Source organism: Dunckerocampus dactyliophorus, chromosome 19, assembly GCF_027744805.1.
Source record: "Dunckerocampus dactyliophorus isolate RoL2022-P2 chromosome 19, RoL_Ddac_1.1, whole genome shotgun sequence".
In the NCBI taxonomy this organism is placed as follows: Eukaryota; Metazoa; Chordata; class Actinopteri; order Syngnathiformes; family Syngnathidae; genus Dunckerocampus; species Dunckerocampus dactyliophorus.
Window position 1 is genome coordinate 10,260,425 of NC_072837.1, and position 16,515 is coordinate 10,276,939.

The window sequence follows — 16,515 nt, forward strand, 5'->3', positions numbered from 1 at the left end:
GGACAGTTTGGGGGGTAACAGCCGCACTGCCATGGTGGCTACCATCAGCCCAGCCGCAGACAATTACGACGAGACGCTGTCCACCCTGCGTTACGCCGACCGTGCCAAAAGCATCGTCAACCACGCTGTGGTGAACGAAGACCCCAACGCCAGAATCATCAGAGAGCTGCGAGAGGAAGTGGAGAAGCTGAGGGAGCAGCTCACAGAGGCTGAGGTTTTTTATGCAGTTTGACTTCTTTAACGTGAAAACAAGCATTTTTCAAACACAAAAAAGTGATATTTCACGTTTATTTCAGTCGATGAAGGCCCCTGAGCTGAAGGAGCGACTAGAGGAGTCAGAGAAACTGATCCAAGAGATGACTGTGACATGGGAGGAGAAACTCAGGAAGACTGAGGCTATTGCGCAGGTAACAAATGCCCAGTAGAAAGATGTTTACCCAGACAGAATTTTATTGTTTTTCTCATTTTGTCAAATGAAACAAACAGAACATTGCTTCTTTCGCTTCCGTCGGATACTGTAAATAATGTCAAGGTAATAAATGTGCCATATTGGTTTCCCATAGGAGCGACAGAAGCAGCTGGAAAGTTTGGGCATTTCCCTGCAGTCGTCTGGCATCAGAGTAGTGGATGACAAGTGCTTCCTGGTCAACTTGAATGCTGACCCTGCCCTCAATGAGCTGCTGGTCTACTACCTGAAGGTGTCAGATACACACTAACATTACGTGACACTGTATGTAGCACTGTCTAATCTGTATTTTATCACCACTTTGTGTGACTGGCACATATTCAGGAGCACACACGTGTGGGCTCAGCCAAATCACAGGACATCCAACTTTGTGGGATGGCCATCCAAGACGAGCACTGCGTCATTGATATCACGCTCAACAATGGTGTGGTGCTCACACCCCACTGCAACGCTCGGTAAGTGCTCAGTTTAATTTCTTTCATTTAAATGCAAATATTGATGTGAAATTAACGTCATTTTGAGATATAGTAACACAAAGGAAAAGTGCCATTATATTTTTTGTTGATGATTTTTTTACATTTTTTAACACCCAACCATTGTTTGATAAAGGTGAATTAGTGTTACGGATAAGAGGGAATTTTGAACTTGTGAAAAGTAGATAGCCTGAATGAGTTAAATGTTTTGATGTTGGAATGTTTTGAATGAGTGGAAAAATGTGCAAGTAGTAAGAATTGTTGTGATAAGTAGAAAGATATTAGCATACCTGTCAACATTTAAATTTGAAAATAAGGGAACATTTCCGGCAAAATAAGAGAAATTCACCAGAACCCCCCACACTGCAACACGTTTTGATGGAGGTGCTGGTGCATAGACCTGAATACCAATAGTGGTTTTTTTTTTTTACTGAGTGCTTCTTTTATTTTGAAGGCCTGACTTTTAACGGCTACATGATGTGTTACGCCAATGCTGCTCGAGTGTTGCTTGAGCGGACCGAAAGAACTGGAGACCCTTTTTTTTTTTCATGAAAGTTAAAATTTGGGAAACTATTAAAAGGGGAGGACCCCGGGAAAGAAGGGCAAAATAGGGAAGTTTCCCAGTAAAAACAGGAGGGTTTACTGTTATGAATTTGTGTGTGGGAATGTGGGGAAAAGTTGGAATTTTTAGGATGTGGAAAATAAATGGCCAGAATGAGTTCAATGTAGGGGTGCTCCGATCAGGGTTTTATGCTTTATACCGAATTAAATACTGATCATCTATGAGTGAGATCCATCGATACCCATAGTGATACCAATCACATGGAGTGTGCATTTTTATTTTATTTATGATATAGGGGATTTTATAAGGGGGAAAGTTAGGACACAAAAATTAGGTAATTATTAAAAAATAACAAGGGGTGGGCCCAATGTGATTTTTTTTTTTTTTTTTTTTCATGGGGTTCAGAATTCCTGGCGGCACCCCTGCTATTGGCTATATGACGTGAAAAAGCACCAATAAAATCATCTTAATTTAGACAAAAACATAATTTACTTACTTTTTCAAGAGATCGGACAACACTGAACGGTGGCCGATTGATCAGAGCATCCCTAGTTGAATGTTTTAATGTAGGATTGGTTTGAATGAGTTGAGAAATGTGAGAAATGTAGAACTTGTAAAAAGTGTCCATTCATTTCCAATGGGAAAAATGTGGAATTCATGACAATGACTGCATCAACTTTAAATTCTCACACAACATATTGTGGCAGACCTGACTGATTTACATTAAACAGAGCACAACATGGCCTATTAAAGAAAATATACAGCGTTGTTAATTGTAAATGTATTCTCTTGTCGGAAGAACGTGGGTGAATGGTGCTGCCGTCACCAACCCGGTGCAGCTTCATCACGGCGATCGCATCTTATGGGGGAACAACCACTTCTTCAGGTTAGACTTAGTGTGCATTTGTGTGTGTTACTTTTTGTTTTTCACAAATTAACAAGTTTGGTTTTTGTATGGTTATTCTTATTTCTTACCTTCACAACCAAACCCACAGGATCAACCTGCCTAAGCATTTAGTCCATACGGGGGGTGAGGAGGAGGAGGGCGGGGCTAGAATGAAGACCTGCCTAAGTACGGACCAGCTGGAAGTGGACGTTGATACATCTAGTGATGTCTCTAGTGAAGTGGGCTTTGAGTTTGCTCAGGCTGAAGTCATGATGAAAGGAATGGCCAGCAATGGTAAGTGATACTGCTGGCAGTGTGGCTAGAACACGATTCACTATTCACTTTTTACTTATTTTACATGCTGTTAACAATGCTGACTACAAATGGTCCCTTAATAATCTCAGTCAAATAACTACTTTATCATCCCCACCAGCAGCTCCACCTTGATCCTTAAGGTTATGCAAATTAGCATAAGCCTTAAACCACATAAACCACCCCTTTACTGGCCATAAACACTTCACTTTCACTCCCTTCCCCTGTTTTACTTTTCAAGGCTTCTCCTGAATCAACAAGGATCACTGGGATACAGCATTGATTCTGGTCTTCCAGTCAAAACACTAGCACCCTTTCCATCTCAGTAACGAGACCACTACGCTGCGTAGTTATTACTGCCGCTTTCATGAGAGCAGATTCTTTAACATGCTCCAGGATGCGGTCCTTGTCGTTAATTATGGTCGAGCAGTTGCAATCAAACGTGCAGCCAGTACTGGTGGGCGTTTCTCCTCTTGTTCGGTTTCACTTCTATAGTGATGGCGTAAATATACAAGAACAAAATTCAAATAGTTAGAAAATTAAAAAAATTTAACCGAAAAAATGGGGAAAAAACTGCTGTAATTTTACAAGAATAAAGTCAAAATATAGAGAGAAAAAAGGCGTATTCTAACAAGAAAAAAGTTGCAGTTTCACAAGAATAAACTTGTAATATTATGAGGAAAAATAACTTCATTTTAGTAGTAATATTAAAGAAATATATATATATATATTTTTAAGTCGTAATATTGTGAGAAAAAAAAATCAAAATAAAGATGGAATTTTTGGAAAAAGTTAGAATATTATGGGAATAAAGTCAAAGTATTATGGGGATAAAGTCGTATTACAAAAAAAAATTACAAAGACTGTTTAAAAAGAAAAAAACAGCAAAAATGGAAGAAAAAAATGAGCAAAGAGCAAAGGTTATACTAATAAGACACACTTTTTTCACTTATATTACAAATCTAAGATGCAGTTTCTTGAAATATATATAACTTCTTAGCATAACTATATGTGTTGCTTTACAAAATATCAAAGTTGCCCTTGCATAATTTTTTGCATCATCTTCATTTTCCAGTATGAGGCCCTCGGTAGGAAAAGTTTGGACATCCCTACTCTATATGTTTGGTGGCTATTACTTCTTACATTTCAATGTCTCCTCGCCTTGCAGATCCCTTGCAGTCAGTATTGCAGACCCTGGAGAGGCAGCATGAGGAGGAGAAACGATGTGCCTTGGAGCGCCAGAGGCTGATGTACGAACAGGAGCTGCATCAGCTTCGCCTGCGGCTCAACCCTGAGAGATCTTCTTCTCATCTCCTGGACGTGTCAGGGTCACCGCCTAACGCCGCTCACGTCACTGGGACATCACCAGGTTCCCACAAACGCATGCGGCGATGGAGTGAAGACAGGTGAGACCTACCTGGTTTAGTTCAGTTGAGGCACAGTTGGTCCTTGGTCTATCTACGTACGAGTTCTATTCCTACGACGGCGTTGTGAGTGGAATTGTAGTGTAAATAGGGAACTTATACCTCAATTAACAGCTAAGACGCTTACTTGAAGGGCATACAGTATAAAATACAGTAATAGAAAGAAGCATTTTGGTCGGCATTTCTTCACCTTCTCAGCATTTTCCAGTGTCTAATTTCACTTTCACTTTCTTTTTCTTTGACGCACTGCAATTACAAGAATCAGCTTCACATTTGGGAAACATAATGGAAGTTAAAGTTAGTGAAAAAGAGCAAAAATCCTTTTCTCTCTTCATCCACTTCTTCCACCGAGCGCACGTGAGTACAGTAGACCCCCGCTTTTCATGGGTGTTACATTCCCGAGCCAGCGAATGGCGGGGAAAAAAATGCTAGTAATTGGTATGGCACAGCACACAACTATGATGCGTTCAAGGTGTGAGCACTTGGCGAAAATGTATTATCAGTGGAGCTGAAAGACAAACGTGTGAAAATTGTTGGCTTTTTAAAACAGTGGTACATGTAAGCTGTACTCTTTACCTTTACGTCAAGTATTTATGAATTATGAATGACTTATGGTGAATGAGATGTGTTTTCTGTGGAAAAATTGCCTATTTTTGGGCCGGGGAAACAATTGTACAGTGAGTAATTTATCGGAGTACGTCGTAACCATGTAAAAAAACGAGAAGCACCTCTATCGTGATTTTTTTTGTGATTTTTTTTTTTTGGCATTTATTGTATGTACTATGTTTTTGTCATCAAGAGAGGCAATGATTACTCGAAGCCTTCGGCGTCTGAAGGAGCAGATAGTTCGGGCCAACCTGTTGGCTCAGGAGGCCTGTTTTATTACAGAGGAGCTCAACAAGAGGACAGAGTACATGGTCACTTTGCAGATACCAGCTGCCAATCTGGATGCCAACAGGAAGGTCAGGAGGACACTATGTCATTTCTTTGAACAAAACAAATACACAGTGGGTCCACATGAAGTAGATTTTTTTTTTTTTCCATAGCGTGACATGGTGCTGAGCGAGCCCGCCATTCAAGTGCGCCGCAAAGGGAAAGGGAAGCAGATCTGGGCGATGGAGAAGATGGAGAATCGGCTGGTGGACATGAGGGAGCTCTATCAGGAGTGGAAGGACTTTGATGAAGACAATGCTGTAAGTGGGAAGAGTGAACTGCATCGTCCTGCTTTCCCAGTAGACAGAAAGCTACAGATGCTGCTAAAAGTGATGAACTCACTCTTGCAGTTCAGCAAATGACCGATTTGCCATCTTCATATAAAATTATGATATTGAAGACAGTCTTTTCTATTTTTACACAGGTCATGCGGTCTTATTTCAAAAGGGCTGACCCTTTTTTTGACGAGCAAGAGAACCACAGTCTGATTGGTGTGGCCAATGTTTTCCTGGCATGTCTGTTCTATGACGTCAAACTGCAGTATGCCGTTCCCATCATCAACCAGAAGGGAGAGGTAGGACAATAGCCTCCTTATGTTTACTGTAATAGCATGCTGTGCAGGCTTGCTGTTATATGCTGGTTGTCCCTTGTTAAACAAAAATACAAAAATACACGGTCTCCCTAAAGCTTGGACAGAAAGGAAATGTGAATCTTGCAAAGGGCATCACTATTTGGGCTGCAAATATTATCTGTTGATATTCCAATTGAATAAAATGTTGTTGAAAAGTTAATTTCTTGAAAATATGCAGTTTTGACAATTTCTGCAGACTTTTGGGCAGGGGTGTGCAAACTTGAGGGCCCCATACTGAAAGATCAAAACATGTGGGTGCCAGTTTGCCAGTTTACTGTATATACAGTATGTATTTAAAGGATAAAAACAATATACTGTAACTTTTCCCCAACATAATTTTCCAATTGCAACTGTATTCTGTTATTTTGATTGTTTCTCATAATAGTACCATTTTAAAAAATGCATCTTTTTTCTTTAATATTTCATTGTTATGCTTCAAAAATAAATACTTTTCCCCTCATATATTCATATTACAACCTTATTCTTGTGAAATTACCACTTTTTTCTAGTTAGATTATGACCTTTTTCATGTAAGAGTGCAACTTTTCTCTGTTAATATGACTACATTCTCCCATTATTTCGACTTTATTCCCATAATATTTTATTTTCCATTTTTGCTGATGTTTTTTTTTAATATTTCAAATATTCAACTTCTGTCCCGTAAATGGTCTTTTTCTCAGAATATTTTGACTTTAGTCCCATAATATTTTCAGTTTTAATGTAATATTATAACTATTTCCCCAACCCATTTTTTTCAAAAATTGCAACATTATTTTTTGTTTTGTTTGTTTCTCATAATATTACCACTTAAAAAAATATATCCTCCCAATATTTCATCTTTATTCTCATAAAACCACTGCTGTTTTTTTTTTTTTTCTTGTTTACTTGTATTTTTAGAATGTGCTGCGTCTGTAAAACCTCGTGGATTCAGTTTGACAGCTTGACACAGGCATCATAAAACTGATTGGAGCATCCCTAATACAGTATGTGTGTTTATAAGGTGGCGGGTCGGCTTCATGTGGAGGTGTGGCGAGGAACCGAAGGCTCAGACAAGGAAGGTTCCCAGCAGAGTATCACAGATGGAGATCCACAGGAGCGTAAACTGAACTGTATGGTGAGAAAAGAGAACTGTTTGCCTTAAGTTTTGAAGGCCCGAATGAAATAAGCAGCTCACAGGCTGCTCTGTTGTCCTCTCAGGTGAAAATTCTCCAGGCCACTGGTCTTCCTCGTCACCTGTCTAACTTCGTCTTCTGCCAGTATCATTTTTGGGGTCAGAAGGAGCCAATATTCATTGCTCCGGAAATGGCATCGTCCACCTCGCCAACTGCCTCCAGGGACCCTCAGTGCACAGTTGTTTTTGATAGCTCCAAGGTATCACGTTCTGGACAGTTTTTTGGAATATTATGACTGATAAAACAAAAATGAACACCTGGTTAACTTCTTACTTTTGGTGTCTTTAGGATTTGTCGGTGCCTGTTTCGGAGGACTTTCTGGAATATTTGTCTGAGGGTGCGGTGGCTATTGAGGTGTACGGTCACAAGCAGGCCAACCATCGGCGTAACCTCGCGCTGTGGGACCTGGGTGTAATTCAGGCCAAGACCCGTTCACTAAGAGAGAGGTTCATAATTGCAAAAATACACTCCTGATCAAAAGTTTAAGACCAGTTGAAAAATTGAAATAATTCACATTTTGCACTGTTGGATCTTTTAAGGAGATTCTAAGTAGAGCTTCAGAATGCAAAAAGAAGAAATGGGAGTGAGACAAAAAAAAAACAAGCAGTAAACAAATAAACAAGCAAAGTGAAATATGCTGTTCATCAGCTGATCAAAAGTTTAAGATATATTAGATTTAAGATTTACGTTTAAGATTTAAGATGGCAAAGCTAAAAAAAACAAAACTCCCCTAAAATATAAATAAAATGTTCAAAGAAGGACTCATTAATGAGTAGCTGTGATGGCTTCACAGAGGGCATCCACTGTCTGGAACTGATGTCCATTTTTGGAAACTTTCAATGCCATTCATGCCCAAATGTTTGCAATTGGCTTTAGATGAGGGGAACACGCAGGATGGTCCGAAAAAGTGAGTTTGTTCCTCTGGAAGAAGTCCTTTGTCAGGCATGCATTGTGACGTGCAGCGTTGCCAGTTGAGGGCCTTCAGTCATGAGGGATGCCCCCTGCAACATCTCCACATAGCCATCTGCTGTTTGACGCCCCTGCACAACCCGAAGCTCCATTGTTCCATTGAAGGAGAAAGCAGCCCAGATCATGATGGCGCCTCCTCGACTGCGCCGTGTGGAAAAAACCTCTGGTGGAATCTCCTTGTCATGCCAGTAACGTTGGAAGCTATCAGGACCGTCAAGGTTACATTTTTTCATCAGAGAATAAAACTTTCTTCCATCTTTCAACGTCCCATGTCTGGTGCTCTCGTGCAAATTCCAAACGGGCAATTCTGTGGCGTTTAAGGAGACGAGGCCATTGGAAAAAGTTTTTTTTTTTTTTTTTTTCTTAAAAGGCTTCTCTCGCAGATGTTGTCTAATGGTTATTGGACTGTACTCAGCACCAGAGACAACCTTCATTTGGGCCGAGGATTGTTCCATGTCTTGACAGACAGCTAATTGGATCCTCCGACTCAGGGCCGATGAATTGTTTTTGGGTCTATCACTTGACATTTTTGTTCCAAACCCCCCCAGGACCTTTGAACAAGTTTAGTACTGCATCCAGCCTCAGCAGCAATGGCACTCTGTGAGAGGCCTTGCTTATGCAGCTCAACAATTCCACTGCATTCAAAGAGAGAAAGCTTTTTAGCCTTTGCCATCAAGAGATCAGTGACAGATCAGAGACAGTGTGAATACTATACAGTACAGTAGATGAGGGGTGGCCAAAGGGCAGCCTGCAGCTGTTTTTTTTTTTTTAGTGGCCACATATTCACCTACTGTATGTCAAGTGGAGATACAGTTACTTTGCTTGAAATATATAACTACTAAGCATTTCTCCATGTGTTGGTTTACAAAACATCAAAGTGGCCCCTGTATCCTTTCATTTGTCAGTATGTTGCCCTTGGTGGAAAAAGCTTCGACACCCGTGGTGTAGTTACTCTACTGTGTGTATATATACTGTATATTTATAAATGATTACCAACTTAGGGTGAATGATTTGCATTTTCTTTCCTAGTATTTTTGTAGAGAATAAGTATGAGTAGGTTTTAAATTTTTTTGGACCAAAAATCTGCAAATTTGCAAGGATGTGAATGCTGAAGTGTGAATATGCACGGATCCGCTTTACTCATCGACAACACTGAATATTTTCCTCGCCAGGTGGAGTGAGGTGACTCGACGACTGGAGTTGTGGGTGCAGCTGATGGAGCTGAACGACGCAGGACAGTTTATACCCGTAGAAGTTCTTCCTGCTAAGGACGTACGCACTGGTGGAGTGTTTCAGCTAAGACAAGTATGTTGGAAACGAAACACTGTGTCATGGCTGGCTTATTTTATGGTTTGTTTTTTTTTTACTACTTTTTTTTTGTAACCATGCCATCCAGGGTCAGTCCCGTCGGGTTCAGGTGGGGGTGTGCTCCGTGCCAGACTCTGGCACGATGCCCCTTATCTCCAGCTCCATCCTTTCCGTGGCCATTGGAGACGTTAAGGTCCAAAACACACCAAAAGGCAGGGACTCACAGTTGGTAAGTGGAAGGGATTTTATTATTAGTGCGCCGTTTTTGAAGATTTTTGGCACGTGAACCAAAGAGCAAAATAATCACCCCTCCAAACATAATACTTTGACTGTCCGTTCTGGTTTAAATAGCATGTGCTATTTATATCAAAATATAATGTAAAAAAAATTCTGTTTCCAGGCTGTGGCTGAAGAAATGGACAGTTACCAAGTAAGTACTCAGATTTACCATTTTAGCTAATGGCTAAACTCTAAAAGTACGTCTTTGTGTGTGAAGGAAGTCGATTTGGAGAGGATGAGGAAACAGTGGCTGGCCACTCTCACGCAGAGACAGGAGTATCTGGACCAGCAGTTACAGAAAATAGTGTCCAAACCAGGTAGAAATGTTTATTTTAAAAACACGGCACTATCTTAGAAAGCAAACAATATGTCTTCCTATAAACACATCCAACCTTCAATTGTTGTAAATAAGTGATTAAAAAGACAAAATTAATCGGTTATACAGTTGTCCTTCGCCACTTCGCGATTTGAATTTCACGGCTTCATTCTATCTCTGTTTTTCAAAAACATACCAAAAAATGATGTTGTATCGTGGTTGAGTATGGCCTATTGTCAGTCCACAATATGTATATTTAAGTAAATGTTGCATATTTTTTGCCTAAATTAAGCATTTCCAAGCGTAAAAATGCCTAAATGAACTAAAATACCAGAAGAAGTAATTCAGAATATGCATTCAAAGATGTGATGCTATTTAGTGTTCTACATTGGTCCCTAGATGTCAGTATTGGTACTGTAATATTCAGTGAGAATCAGACTTGATTGCCAGAACAACAGGCTTTTATTGCAGGTTTTAATTGTCTCACAACAGGCACAATAATAATAATAACATGAAAATCACAATCATAATAATAACTCACACTACTGTTGCAGTTGTAATCCACTCCAAGATAAATCTCAACTCTGAACTCCCGATGTCATTTCCCATCCTCCACACGTCCGGAACACTGCTGCATAGAAGTGCTGGGGTGAAGTCTGAAATAGGCTGCTTTTTATCGGAGTGCCAATATCAGAGGTTTTAGATGCAGGCCGATATAATCTGGTACTCATTTTATATTGATATGGGACCATGATACCACTAAAAAAATAGATTCTTTAATCCAAAGTGTCTCAGGAGAAATCCAACTTTCATACTTCTTTTTTCATTATTGATATCAGGGATATGCTCCAGTTCCATGCAACTTGTACCCGCAGGATAAGGAGTATACATAATGGAGGGATGTACTGTATTATTGATTGTTTAGAAGCGTTCTAGCCGCAAGTGTGTCTACTCAGGTAGTGCTGGAAATTTGCTGTGGTGTAAAGACAGATATTTGTATTTTCCCGGTGCAAGTAAGTGTAAATACTAGCTCGATGTTGGCTTACTTACAGACATTATCCAGCAGTTAATTACGGATACCGACATCAGTAGCTCATCCCTCCAACTGATATCAAAGAGGTCACATCTCCTGTAATGAATGAACACGTGATGTTTGGTTTACTGTGACTCTTTGTGCAAAATAGGACAAATACTGCAGTATGCGATGTAGCTTATAGAAAAAGTCATTTATTTTAAACATTTTGTCTCTACAAAATAGTCGTGAAAGAAAAATATGACCAATGGTCAACTAAAATAACATGTTCTCATACTATCAACAAGTAAGACGGGTTAATCTTTGTAAATTCACAAATAGTGAAATGATAAACTGGGCTCATACAGCATATCTCCTTGTCTCGCTTGTTACTCTGCTGAAGGTATGACTCAGAGTGATTCTCGCCGAGTGGTGATTAGATTTGGGGTGTCCAATGTGCGGCCCCTGGCTGTTTTTTTATTGGCCTGCAGCACATTTTTAAATTATAATTTAACAAGGATTTATTTTTTAAAAACAACAGAAAAAGTGGAAAAATCAGCAATAATTAAAATTAAAAATATTACTAGAAAAAAGTTGTAATTTCACAAGAATGAGCAAAAATAACATCATTTTAGTGGCACAATGTTGCAATATTAAAGAAAAAGGACGGTTTAAAAAAAAGTAGTTAAAAATTTGTTATATTATGAGAACCAAACAAAACAAAATAAAGTTGTAACTTTTGGAAAATTATGTTGCGGAAAAAGTTATAATGTTACATGACTAAATATTATGGGAATAAAGTCATAATATTCCAAAACAAAAATTAGAAATTAGAAAAAAAACAACAGCAGAATTGGGGAAAAAAAAGCTGAAATTTTAAGAGAGTGAAAAAATATTAAGGAAAAAAAAGTTGTATTCCGAGGAAAAAAAAAAAAAAGATTATAAAAAAAAAATAATGTCATTTTAGTAGCATAGAGTTGAAATATTAAAGAAAAGTATGTTATTTTTTAAAAAGCTATAATATTATGGGAAACAAACAAGAGAATTAAGTTGTATTGGTATAATATTGGTATTTACATCCCTCATAACGATCATTTTCTGTCCTTTGTGTAAAAACAACAAATGCTGTATTTCTGCTACGTCATAGTTTAGGTTCCAGCTCTGTGATCATACAAGTTCTCTTGTGTATCTGTGTTTTAGATAAGTCTGAGGATGATTTGGAGCGGGAGTCCCAGCTGCTGGAGTGTCGACTGACGCTCACTGAAGAGCGCAATGCTGTTTTGGTGCCGTCAGCAGGCAGTGGCATTCCTGGAGCACCAGTTGAAAGGTGTGTGTCATTATGAATGGGCCATCTGCATCATTTACCAGGTGCCCATTCAACGGAGCAAAACAATGATGCCGTTTCCCCACAGAGTTCCTGTACCTGGAATGGAAACACACATTCCTGTCCTGTTCCTGGATCTTAGTGGTATTTTGTCTATAATCTCACAGCATCACGTTTCTTTGGCTGAACCTGTAAACGTAGCTGCCACTTTTGTTTGGCTGCAGCGGATGATTTCCAGTCCAGCCTTTCAGCGCCTCTCGGCGGGGGGTTAGATGCATACCTTGGCGAGGAATACGAAGACGATTTCTTTGACCTTCACATTGTCAAACATTATGATTCAGAGGTAAGGTGGTTTTAGATAAATAAAGGGAATCTTGGTTGGTAACAACTCTTGTTTTCATTCATATCATGTTTTATGTGGTCTAGGTGAAGGTGGAGGCATCCTGGGACTCAACAGTTCACGAGTGCCCCCAGCTAAGTCGCGTGGCGTCCGCTGAGCAGAGAGTCTACCTGACGATCCGCGTTGTGCTTGAGTTAAGCCACCCTGCCCACATGCAGCTGGTCCTCAGGAAACGCATCTGCGTTAATGTCGCTGGGAGACAGGTGAGTCGACCTCACATAATTGCCATGAGAGCTGCACAAAGATCCAGTTCATTTATCTGTGGCGACACGCCACAAATAGATGAGCCGCTCCCTGTTTGCAGGGTTTTGCCCAGAGTTTGCTAAAGAGGATGTCCCAGCGCAGCCCCATCCCAGCATGTGGCGTCACCTTTGAAATAGTCTCAAACATACCAGGGGTAAGTACGTCCGGGTGCGGGTAAGTGCCTGGTTTATACCAGTTTGTATCACCATGACATTTGTTCATAAGCACAACAAACAAATATAATGTATACTCATATAAAAATGCTGTACACCTACAACTTACAGTAAACAAATTTTTCCTACTTTAATCACAAGCTAATGATGGATCAAAACACTATACAACACCTCGAAAGCCTCTGTTTGGACCAATAATCAAATCTCTCCAGAATTCACTCTGCAAAGAGTCACTGGGCAGGGTTGTCCACTCTCTCCCTCACTTGCTATCTTTATTGAACCTCTTGCAGCCGCAATTCGACAACATGTAAATATGAAAAGGATCCACACAACAAATGTCCATCATAACATAAGCCTTTATGCTGATCATGTATTACTTTTCTTCGAAAATTCACATTCCTCACCTCACGAGGTTTAACAATTTTAGCACTTTCTCAGAGACTACTCCATTAACTGGTCTAAATCCACAGTGTTGCCTGTTGATTTTGGTTTCCAGAGCACCTCCTCTATCCCACTGCATTCAGAGAACATTAAGTATTTGGGTATTAACATTTCCTCCAACCTGTCAGACCCGATCTGCTTGAATTATACTCCACTATTGAAATCAGCTGAGGATGATCTTAGGTGTTGGAGAACCTTACCCAATGATGGGCAGAGTATCCACCGTGAAAATGGTGCTCTTGGGCAGAGTATCTACCGTGAAAATGATTATCTTACCAAGGGGTGAATAATCTGTTTTCCATGATCCCCACCAAATTATCTATAACATGGTTCAAATCATTAGATTCACATATTAATACATTTCTGTGGAAAAACAAGCCAGCATGAATAAGTCTCAGAACCTTACAAAAATGTAAAGAATGTGGGGGCTTAGACCTCCGAAATTTCTCCAGCTACTTCCTGGCAAACAGGCTCCAGTATATCTTAAAATGGGCCAAACCTAAACCACTTGATTATTTATGGTTAGACATCGAACAATCACTAAGCCAAGAAATCCCCATTTCTAACTTGCCCTTCATTAGCCAAATCCTCCGGAAAAATAATTGCTCTAAAAGTATAAATATAAGCACCACTCTGACAGCTTGGTGGGATTTTTTAAAAATAACCAGATCCTCGCTCACTCCTTGCCAATACACATCTGGAGTAATCCTGACATCTTTGTTTAAACAGAAGCCATTGGATTTTCCGACATGGCAGGAAATGTGAATTAGATGCATGATAAATATCATAAAAGGAAACAACTTTATCTCATTTAATGACTTTGTAGCGCAGTATGGAATAAACCATAACGAATTTCCTGAATACATACAAATCCAGTCTATAATTAGGGCAAGTTTCAGTAATATAACATGGAAAGCAATCCCACCATTGACCAATTTTTAAAAATATCTGCCCCTAAAACTTTATCCAGACTATATATTCTACTATCAAATAATGACGACACAGTCGGCATTCCAATCTACAAATGGAACAGAGATTTATCTACAAGCTGCAACCCTGAATTCTGGAAGCAAAAAAAATTATTTAAAATTATTTATACCGGTCAGTCTACGTTCCTGCTCTCACCAACGGTCGTGAGCTTTTGGCAGTGACCAAAAGGAAAAGATTGCTGGTACAAGTGGCCGAAATGACTTCCCTCTGTAGGGTGGCTAGGGTCTTTCTAATAGAAAACGTTAAAAAAAACAAAGTATCATGGTGCTGAAAGGAGAAAACGTAATGTCCTTGTATGCAGACGCAGGGTCTCAGGACAGACACACTAAACCTAATGTCATTTAAGAAGTAGTTAAAATAAAGCACGGTTTTCAGTATGCACCAATGTGACCAAGAATACCTGCATGCATAGCAAAAACAGTATTTATTGTGTAACAAAATGAAATACATTTCCAGCCATGTACAATACTGTGACAGTCTAAAGCAGAGTGTGATCCTTTCCCTCCAAAAAGTGGACCACCTGGCAGTTGTCCAACATAAGGAGCACATACACACCTCAAAGTGTCTAGTTGAAGCTGGGGGAGTCCAAGTTTGACTCCTCCAGACCTGAACGCAATTGAGCACCTGTGGGACATCCTCAGCGCAAGTTGTATAATATCCATGTCATCAGGGAGAGTGGAAGAGGTTTCCAGTAACAACGTGTACAACCAAGAGGATTAAGGCACTGCTCGATAACAATGGTGCTCAGTGCTCACACTAAATATTGACACACAATTTGGACATGCATCGTGTCAAATAACATTTCTTCTTCATCGAGTAAATAATATGTCAACGTGTCAATACTTGTCATGAGTACCGTAAAATACTACTTCACCGTCTTTGTATCCCTGCTCCTGTAGGATTATCACGGTCCCGAGGACAGGGAGATGCTGGCCCGATTGGCTGCCAGCACGGACGACGACCAGTCAGCCGACAGCGAGGCAGCCATCGAGAAATACCTACGCAGTGTCCTGGCTGTGGAGAACATCCTCACTCTGGACAGACTGCGACAGGTTGGGTTATGATTCACTTTCCTGCACACACATGACCTGAGGTAATAATGTTGTTAAAATGACATGTTCGTGTAGGAAGTAGCAGTCAGGGAACACCTAGCGGTGAAAGGAAAAGCTCCCAGACGCTGCCTCAGCTCGCCGAATGTCAACCGGGTACGTGAACAACAGTCACTCCAGCTCGCCAACACCCGTGTGAAATCCTCTGTGCCCCTCATGTGCTTCTGACCTTACCCTGCTCACCTTAACGGCTCTAACTCAAACACCGACTCCATGCCGCTTCTTGTAACTTCCCACCCAGCTTTCAGCCAGCAATTCTCTACAACTCGTAAACTCAATGATTTCCTGAGAAACGTCTTCTTATTTTGTCTTCAAGCGTGGGGTTTCTGCTTTATGCAATTTTCAGTTCCCTCATTGCGGAGGTCACTGATGGTCTCATGCAGCAATGGAAATGAATTAATAAGATATGTCATTGGATATTATACCTATTAGCATATGTTGACCTACATTGGATTGGTTTGAGCATCTTTAATTCACAAAATGTACCAAAGTGACTCCCTGTGGAAAAGGTTTGGACACAGTGGACTGCAATCCTGAGTGTTGTTGCGTATCTTTTGTGTGTGCGCAGGGCTGGGAGAGTCACCAGGACCTCTCTGCTGCTCCTCCTCAGTCCAGACGCACAATGCCCACCTCCATATCTCATATCGAGAACCAAGAAACAGGTGAGCTTTTGCCAATTTGCTTCTTTTTTTTTTCTTCATGCTTTCCTCCTTCAATCATCTTTTCTCCAACCTTTTTTTTCTTTTTTTCTACCCTACTCTACAGACACATTTTTAGGCTCTGCTGTATCTTATCTTCCTCCAGTGAAGGCCATGCCCAAGCTCCTGAAGGCGCTGCTTCCTGGTAGCAAAGAAGATATAGGAGACCAGGTGACTGTCCATCAGCAGGTACTCTCTTCAGCTCAGGTTTTAATCTAGTCTGCCATGAAGGACTTAAAGTTCAACCTCACTTCTGAATTGTAACAACACCTTTAGTGTACGTATATGTTACCCTGTTGCCTTAGAAACGAACACTGCATTTGTAGAAAACACACATTTCTAGTGATCAAGGCTATTTTTTTTTCATTTAAAAAAATTCAAGCATTTAAAAATG

At 40.2% G+C, this 16,515-nt stretch overlaps 1 protein-coding gene across 7 annotated transcripts in view; it reads left to right on the forward strand.

Annotated features, from left to right (window-relative positions):
* Positions 1-16,515, forward strand: part of LOC129172043 (kinesin-like protein KIF13B) — a 37,350-nt gene that overhangs the window by 14,146 nt on the left and 6,689 nt on the right. For 3 of the 7 annotated variants that reach the window (XR_008566900.1, XM_054761373.1, XM_054761379.1), the window contains 26 exons: positions 2-214; positions 297-407; positions 564-698; positions 791-921; positions 2,301-2,387; positions 2,497-2,681; positions 3,868-4,105; positions 4,923-5,085; positions 5,170-5,316; positions 5,481-5,630; positions 6,688-6,801; positions 6,885-7,058; positions 7,148-7,305; positions 9,001-9,133; positions 9,225-9,365; positions 9,537-9,566; positions 9,633-9,732; positions 11,944-12,070; positions 12,156-12,211; positions 12,292-12,410; positions 12,494-12,670; positions 12,772-12,864; positions 15,214-15,366; positions 15,442-15,519; positions 15,992-16,085; positions 16,189-16,310. Coding sequence is in view for 6 of the 7 variants with exons in the window: in XM_054761373.1 (XP_054617348.1) it covers positions 2-214; positions 297-407; positions 564-698; positions 791-921; positions 2,301-2,387; positions 2,497-2,681; positions 3,868-4,105; positions 4,923-5,085; positions 5,170-5,316; positions 5,481-5,630; positions 6,688-6,801; positions 6,885-7,058; positions 7,148-7,305; positions 9,001-9,133; positions 9,225-9,365; positions 9,537-9,566; positions 9,633-9,732; positions 11,944-12,070; positions 12,156-12,211; positions 12,292-12,410; positions 12,494-12,670; positions 12,772-12,864; positions 15,214-15,366; positions 15,442-15,519; positions 15,992-16,085; positions 16,189-16,310 (3,429 nt within the window). In the remaining variant the exon portion in view is untranslated. The remainder of the gene's footprint in view (position 1; positions 215-296; positions 408-563; positions 699-790; positions 922-2,300; positions 2,388-2,496; positions 2,682-3,867; positions 4,106-4,922; positions 5,086-5,169; positions 5,317-5,480; positions 5,631-6,687; positions 6,802-6,884; positions 7,059-7,147; positions 7,306-9,000; positions 9,134-9,224; positions 9,366-9,536; positions 9,567-9,632; positions 9,733-11,943; positions 12,071-12,155; positions 12,212-12,291; positions 12,411-12,493; positions 12,671-12,771; positions 12,865-15,213; positions 15,367-15,441; positions 15,520-15,991; positions 16,086-16,188; positions 16,311-16,515) is intronic. The other 4 variants (XM_054761375.1, XM_054761377.1, XM_054761378.1 and 1 more) reach the window with 4 other exon arrangements.